The sequence below is a fragment of the Macrotis lagotis genome, chromosome X (genome assembly GCF_037893015.1).
Source record: "Macrotis lagotis isolate mMagLag1 chromosome X, bilby.v1.9.chrom.fasta, whole genome shotgun sequence".
Lineage (NCBI taxonomy): Eukaryota > Metazoa > Chordata > Mammalia > Peramelemorphia > Peramelidae > Macrotis > Macrotis lagotis.
The window spans coordinates 5761811-5769861 of NC_133666.1; the positions used below are offsets into that span (position 1 = coordinate 5761811).

Here is an 8051-nt window from a genome sequence, read left to right on the forward strand (position 1 = left end):
TTCCCTTCCAGTCACAGTGTGTGTGTGTGGGGGGGGGCGGTGCTTTTTACTACTTCTGAAGCCCCTGTTACTCAGGAGCTCCGAGCCAGGGGCTGATCTCCCAGCAGCCCTTGCCGAGCTCCGGGCCTCAGTTTCCCTTAGGATCACAGAGGGAGGAGGATTGTATTGATCCTCGCAGACAGGCCTGTTTCCTATTTCCGAGGCAGCAGCATCCCGTGGAGCGCCTTGCCTCAGCTGACCCCCAGCAAGGTTAGGGTGGGGATGCCGCACCAGTGGGAGGAGGCCGTCTAGGGCCGGCGGCGCGGTGCCCCCCCAGCCCCCCCCCAGGGCCCCCCCCCGAGCCAGGTAAGGGAGCACAAGTCAGGCCCTGCCGGATTGGTCCCAGTTCCCAAGCTTGGCCAATCAGGGTGCACAGCGCCTGGAAGGGCAGCAGAGGGAGCCAATGGAAGCGTCAGCCCTCGAGCTGGCCTTCCCCCTGGTGCGTCCCGTGAGGCGCCTGCGCGCACACCCAATCGGGGAGGTCTGGAGCTCTCCAATTCCGCTGGCCCCGGAGCCATTTGCATCCCTTCTCCTCGGGCTGGGAAGGCCCAGGCGGGAGCTCTTCGCAGGTTTGCTTCCTGGGATTGCTGGCGGCCTCACGCCCTGGGCCTGGCCCGAGGCCCGCGGGCCTCCGGGGAGGCTCTCGGCGTGCTCCTGCCGCGGCCCTTGCGGGCGGGAGGAAGGGAGCCCGGCGTCTCCGTGGAGACGCGGCCGGGGCCCAGGGTGTGGCCGGGTGGGAGGGGCCGCGTGCCTGGCTCCAGCCGGCCCGGTGCGGTGCGGCCTCCCCGCATCCGGCTCAGGGCAGGAGGGCCACCTGCGGCCCCCCAGGAGCGGGCCGCTTCGCAGCGGGCGGACGTGGGGGGGAGGGCTGCCAGAGAAGCAGAGCGACTTGGTCACGGTCACTGGGGTATCAGTGGCAGAGGGCGCGTTGGGGCCCCAGGGCTCTCTCCTTCCCCGCCCTTAGTCCAGGCTCTTCTAGGCCCTCCTTGGATCCCGTTCCTCACCTTTCCTCTTGCCCCATCTCCCTCCTCCCACCTCCTGTGTGATTCCTGTGTGATGCTGCATGATGCCATGTCTGACCAGCCGGCGGTGCTGGTATTGTGTGTTCCCCTCCCCTCCTCCCAGCTCAGATCATGGAATCGCCAGGATTGGTGGACTTGCAGCCTGTGGGGCGCCTGCACCTCTTTCGGAGTGATCGAGGTCCTGAGAAAGGTCAGCTGCCATTGGGTACCAAGGGGGGGGGGCGGTCAGGATAGGGTGCAGGTTTCCGCCCGCAGTCCCCACTCCCAAGACACTGAATTTTCCTATGGAGAATTCTTTACCTTATGCTTTTTCCTAGCGAAAATATAAATCCATGATGAGGAAAATTGCGTAACCACAGTGGGGCAGATCTTTGACTTTGGAAGTAATACTTCATCGGATTTTGTCCCCAGATTTCCTGTTGTACCCAGGAAGGAATGTGGTGGGCAGAAGACCAGGCTGTGCTGTGGCTCTGTCTTTTCCAATCATCTCCAAAATACATGCGATAATTGAGATTCCAGGTGAAAGCAGGGCACCTTTCCTTCGAGATTGCGGTAGCCACAATGGTACACTCCTTGTGAAACCGCTGGGGCGCCTAAACCCTGGGGTGAACTACCAGTTGAGAGATCGAGATTTTGTCATCTTTGCTGACCTGACTTGCCAATATCACCATCTGGGTGCCCCCCTACTTCCGGGCCCCCAGGGTGCTCCAAATGCGGAAGAGACAACCAGTGCGCCTCTGACAGGAAGACCCAAGGACCAGGAGACTTTATTGAATAAAGATTCAAAGGAGAAGGAAGGTAAATCTAGATATCAGGAAGGTGGAGGGTTGGGAGAAGACCTTGGGGGATATATACAGAGTTAATTCTTTGCCCCAGATTTCTTTCTTCTTTTTCCCTTCATTTTTCCTTCCTTCTTCCTATCTCTATCTTTCCCTCTTTCATGCTTCTTTTCTCCCGGGTGGAGGGTGGCTCTGCTCAAATACCAGGTACGATTTCTTGGGTTTACATGCACTTTCCTTCATAGCACAAAAATAGGTGTCAGGATAAGCCCACTTGCTTACTTTTTGGGGCCCTGATTGGTTCACAGAACAATGTAAATAACCATTTTTTTCTCCTTTGGCCAGAAAACCTGAAAGACTTCCCTTCACATATTGCTTTATTTTTTATTTTGACTTTGCAAAAGAAGTTCTTGCTTCTTTTCTTTCTTACTACCCTGAATCACTGAGAAGCCCTGAGTGTCTCAACTTCCCAAATTAATTTTTTTCCTGCTGAGGGGGGGAGGGGGAAGTGGAAATCCTTGACCTCTTTTCCTCATTTCTCTCTTACCTAACCTTGATCAAGGAATGGAAATTGCCTCAGTCAAACTGTGACCTAAGAAGGACCTAGTTTAATAAAAAGCAAGAGCTCCCATTGTTTCCAGGACTATCTCAGGCCATCCTACCTTCTGTGGCCACTAGACATTGATGGCTCTGTGAACAAAGTGAGGGCGGTGACTGCACTGCACCCATACCTTAAATCTACTTCATTTGCATTGTCGTGGCATCACCTCCCTGATGTCACGGTCTTCTTCAACACAAGCATCAGTCATCAATGATACACATGTCAATTATGAAGTAAGTCTCCAAAGGACCTCAGTTGTAGCCCCTTTGGTAGGGACTCTGCTTTCTTCTTTGGAAGATAGAGGCACAGATTTGTAAAATTTCCTTTCAGTGAGATCGACACTAAGAAACGAGCCAGTCTGATATGGGGAATAGTGATCCAACTAGTGAAAAACACTCTTTCCCAGTAGTGCTTCTTATCTGAGGGATTATCAGTCCCTATAGGTGGGTACTGATTTTGAGAAGGACCAGCACCCCATTGGTAGAGATGGGAACAGTGATACCGATGAAGATGATAGTTGATCTGTGTCACATAGGAAGAAGAGGCAACTTCCAGCTGAATATGTCAGTGGGGTAGAGTGAGTCCAAAGTGGTGCTCAAATGGAACAGACTATTTAAGAAAATGATGACCTGGGGTAAGGTTCATATAACAACACTGGTGCAAGGCCTATCAACCTACCCAGGTAGGCACGGTGCTCAGTAGGTACAGTGGTAGAAATAAGAACCCTAGAGATGTTAACCCCTGTACTTTGAGAAGGAACCCAGAATTATTTGGAAGAAGATTGTGATCAGATATGGAAGATACTGGAGACTATCAGAACAAGAGTGATGGTAAGTTTGGTGCCTCTTTCCTTTAGTGCCCAGCCTTGTATAGAAAACACGAAGGATGAATTGAGTGGCCAGTCCTGAGCCAAGCATCTTTTTTCAACTCCTTTTCAGGTACTTCAGATCTGGAGTTAGAAGATATTCAGTGTTTTGTAGGACTGAATCAGAACCATGGAACCATGGACAGGAGACATATCCTGGAATCAGATACAGTAGAACCTCAGTTACGAATTTAATTCGTTCTGAGATTCTGTTTGTCATGTGATTTGTTCATAGTAAAAAGCAAATTTTCCTGTAGGAAATAGTGTGAAGTCAGATGATTAGTTACACATCCCCCAAAATACTCATAAAAATAATTATTTATAATTTTAAGTAAGTTTTTTATCCCTAAAGCATCTGAAATACAATAGCAATGATTAGAACACAATATAAACCAAAAATAAAACAAATTAACCTGCACTTCACCTTTGAGAAGAGTCTTGGCTGGCATTAGTGAGATGAGAGGGAAGAGGAGGAAGGGTTATTGCTTGAAGGAGAATCTCCCATGAAAATGTTGGAAATTTCAATGTGCGAAGTATTCTCTCCTTTTCACTCAAAGCAAGACTAACACTACTGCCTTCACTTATTTTTTGTTTTTTAGAATCACTTTCATATTTTGATTCACTGAATTTTTTTAAAGTTTGCTTCTGAGAGAAATGGAGAGGGGAGGTACTTGAAACAGGTAGACCAATTATGAGGAGGCCGTGCAACAGTCCAGGTAATAGGTTAAGATGGCATGAGCTAAGGGTATGATTGTGAATAGTGAGAAAGGGCTGTCCATGGACATAGCATTGAAGTAGAAATGGACAATGTGTGTTGTCAGGTTCTTTTATTTAACATGTGAAAGCAAAAATAAAATAAAACGTTGCCCAGTTGAACATCATCCCTTTGTATACCATTCACATGGAGTCATGATGTTCATACTGTGAATTTTCATTCATTCTGCAAGACATTTTCCAGAAAAATTTTCCTTATCCACCTAAGCATACATTACTCATAAACCAAGGTTCTATGGTAGCTGAGTCCCTAATGGGAATAAGAACTTTGTTACTATGTCCCTAAGAGGGACTAAGACTTATTAGGAGAAGTACCCAGGGTGGGTAGGACTAATGAGGCAGAAGCTTTGATCTAGACTAGGTATTAAGGCCCTCTTTCCTTGGTCAACGAGAAGTAAGAATCTCAAAGAGAAGCCCACGCACTCTCCTGTTCACCAGGATTAAGTCTAGACTCATAATCTCTGATCTACATGTATTTGGGACCTCTCCATATCTGCAGTCATTTATTTCTCCCCTCCCCACCCACTCTTTGTCTTTTGTTTTGCTCAACAAAGAGACTGAGAGGTGTTAGAGAATCCAAACAGAAATGAGTTTTATAGTTTGCTCAACAGACTATGAAACTTATTTCTATTTGGATTCTCTAACACCTCTCAGTCTCTTTCTCTCCCATGACTCCCTCTGGATGGTCTAGATGAGCCATGGGGCATCTTGGCCACAAAGCCATTCTGCTTAGAGCTGTCAGTCATCAGGAACTCAGCCCAGCCACTCTTGCTTTGCAGCCCATGGAGCTTGCCTCTCCCCACCTAGGACAGCCTCAGATCTACAGTCTGGGAGCCCAGAAAAAGCAACATCCTCGAGGAACCAAGACTCAGAGGTTCAAGGATAATCCTGTGGATAGTGATATCAAGAACCAGGTAATAGAAATAGAGACACCTAGAATAAGACCAGAGAGAGAAAAATAGAAAAGGGGACCTTGAAGAGAAAGTCATTGGCAAATAAAGCAAAGAGATCTAAGAGAAAAAGAGCAAGGCCAGTGGTATAGAGAGATACTAGAAAGAGGACATAAATGCTGCAGGAAGAAGGAGGCAGAATGTTATGATAGAGACATAGTGAAAACTGTGGAGAAAACAAAGACACTAGAGAAGGAAATGGAGAGGAAAATCCCTGGGAAAAACATATTTAAGAGACTGACAGCAGGTAGTTTGTAGTTGGGGGTGTTTAGCTTTATTCACTGAAGTTGACTTCTCAGACAGTGGCTCTGAGGGCTAGACCAGAAGCTGGAACAATGCTTTGGGATGCACTGCCACTCATGTGGTCAGTAGTTGTTTTGGGCCTTCATGAGAAAGGTAGGTCCTTGTTTGATGATTTTTTGATAGTTTTCTCCTTTGGAGAATTGTCAGTTTGATGGAGAAAAGAATAGAAAAGAGCAAATGCAAATTAATAGATTACAAACTGGAATATATTAATTCTATCTTCTCTTTCATCATCATCCATTTTATCTGCAGGAAGACCAGGATTCTTCAGATGCACCTCTTGTAGCCTCTAAAGTTCCAGTTCCTGAAGTCTCACACCCTCATCGAAACCCTGAAATCACACAGAGCCAAAAGAAGAGAATATCCAAACTCCCTCATTCTTCTTCCTCTCCAGGTCCCCAGGAATCACCTATTATTTGAACGGGAAGGAGAAGAGGTTGAGGAAGAGGAAGGAGGTAAACAGTGGATTCACAATTGGAACTACCTGCTTAGCCTAGGCTTCCCTGGAGTCATTGGAGGGCTTCAGAAACCACTGAAATACTTTCAGTTCAGTCCTTAAGAGGATGTGGGTTAGCCCTCAGAAGTCCTTTAAACTCCCTGGGTCTCAGTTTACTTTTTCTCTAGGAGGGACTTGTGTTTTACTTTTGATTGTTTTCAACTTTCATAGAAGAGGAGGAAATTGAAAAAAAGTAAACTTTACCATGTATCTATTTAAGATTAGAATACATTTCCATTGCCAGAAATCTTTATAATAAAGACCGCCTGTTGTTTGCAAAGTTGAACAGGTTTTGTTCTGCTCGTTTGTTGGTTGTCTTAGGATATAGCAACTTGTCATTTAATCCTTTTGAGACCTTGACAGCTGTAGGTGGAGGAACCTGAGATGATTTCACCAGGTCCCTTCAGCTCTCTACACCTCAATTCCCTTGTAGTCACAGAAGGGGATGTTTCTTGGAATCTAAACCTCATAAGATCTTGTCAATTGTACTCCTAAGATCCTGTGGTTGATTTTACCCAGGTCCCTTTTTCTTCCTTGACCTCAGTTTCCCCTATAGTCATTAGAGCAGCCTATTTTCATAAACCTCTGAAAGCCCTGTCAACTCAGTCCCTAAAAATTGTGAGAAATCTTACCCACTTTCCTTCGGTTTCCTAAGCATCCATTTCCTTTTCAGTCACTGAAGTTGATGTCTTAAATTCTAATGTCAGGCTGGGAACATCTGCGGACTATGGTCTCTGCAATCATTTGTTCTGGTGTTGCCAAGGCAACCACAGATGGGATTCAAAACTCAATAACCTTAGAAATTCATTAAATATTTGACCAAATATAGCAGGTTAATTTTTAAGTTGATCATTTTGTGTGTTCCACGAATGATGTTACAAATACTCAAAGGAATCTTGGCAAGAATAAAGCTCCCCGCCTGCCTTGTTAGCTGTAGACCATTAAAATCAAGGAAGAGTTTTGGCATTTTTTATTTTCAAATTACTCAAAAGTTGAAAAGAAACAAACTTTACTAAGTAAGCAGCACACCATAAGGGAGGATTTATTGTAAAAAGAAATTTCCATTCCGAGAAACTTAGATAGTAAGGATGACATGTTGTTTTCAAAGATGAGCAGTTTTGTTTGTGTGTGGTTTTTTTGCTAACTTGCTGTTTGTCTTGCAGGATAGCAACTTGTATTTTAAATTATTTTAAGGTCTTGTCAGCTAGATTCAAAGCCTGTTGTTCATCTTACACCGATCCCTTCAGTTCCCTTGGCCTCAGCTTCCCCTGCAGTAACAGTGGAGGGGATGAATTAGCCTTTAAAACTCTGAAGGCCTTTACAGCACTATACCTAATAACCTGATGATCTCATACAGATCTTTCAGGTCCCCAGGCCTCAGATTCTCTTTTAATAACTGAAAGATCTTTTTTTTTTCCCAGAATCTTTGAAGAACTTGCCACTTCTTTACCTAAGAGACTGTGGGTGATCTCACACAGGTCCTTTCAGTTCTCTGAGCCTCAATTTCCCCTACAACCACAGTATGGTGGTAGGGGATAGGGTGGGGTGGACTCTTAAGATTTCTGAAGGCCTTGTCAACTCTGGTCCTAGAACTCTGTGATATCACACAGGTCCCCTGAGTTCCCTGGGTCACAGTTTCCCCTGCAGTCACTGAAGGTGAGGTGCCTTGGTCTTTAAAACCACTGAAGGCCTTGACAGCTCTAGGTCATACAAGTCTTTTCAGGGCAAAACAGAACCCAAGAAATAAATCAGCGGCAACATTACCACAGTAGTCCCTGTTTGAGATCACCAAAAGTCTCTTAGATGTAAAGTTGTTTGTTGGTGATCTTATGCAGGTCCTTTCAACTCCCTGGACCTTAATTTTTCCTGTAGTCAAAGAAGGTTGGGATGCTCAAATTCTAAGACCTCTGAAGGTCTTCTTTCCTCTCTACCTAAGAACCTGTCCCTGCTCACAAAGATTCTTCCAGTTCCCTATGCCTTAGTTTCATTTACAGTCACAGTGGGTGTAAGATGGGGTGAAGGTGTTGTGGCTTTTAATGTTTCTGAATGCCTTTACATCTCTATAACTCAGAACCTCTGGGTGATCTCACACCAGTCCTTAAAATTCTCTTGGCCTCACTTTTACTTATAGTCACAGTAGGAAATTATATTTCATTTCCTAACAACAGTCCTCCCATCCATCCTAGTTCTCCAAGGGCTATCAGGGACCACTTTGGGGGAGA

At 45.8% G+C, this 8051-nt stretch overlaps 1 protein-coding gene across 1 annotated transcript; it reads left to right on the forward strand.

Moving 5' to 3' along the window:
- Window positions 1–442: 442 nt before the first annotated feature.
- LOC141498589 (mediator of DNA damage checkpoint protein 1-like) lies at window positions 443–7624 on the forward strand. Its single transcript, XM_074201795.1, has 5 exons — window positions 443–608; window positions 1165–1251; window positions 1473–1859; window positions 4860–4994; window positions 5586–7624. The coding sequence occupies exons 1-4, from the start codon at window positions 443–445 to the stop codon at window positions 4964–4966; spliced, it is 747 nt and encodes a 248-aa protein (XP_074057896.1). The 3' UTR covers window positions 4967–4994; window positions 5586–7624.
- The last annotated feature ends 427 nt before the right edge of the window (window positions 7625–8051 follow it).

Coding starts and splice junctions, on each gene's coding strand:
- LOC141498589 (XM_074201795.1), top strand. CDS start 443: ATGGAAGCGTCAGCCCTCGAGCTGGCCTTCCCCCTGGTGCGTCCCGTG. Junction 1,252..1,472: donor TGATCGAGGTCCTGAGAAAG/GTCAGCTGCCAT, acceptor TTTTGTCCCCAG/ATTTCCTGTTGTACCCAGGA. Junction 1,860..4,859: donor AGATTCAAAGGAGAAGGAAG/GTAAATCTAGAT, acceptor CTTGCTTTGCAG/CCCATGGAGCTTGCCTCTCC.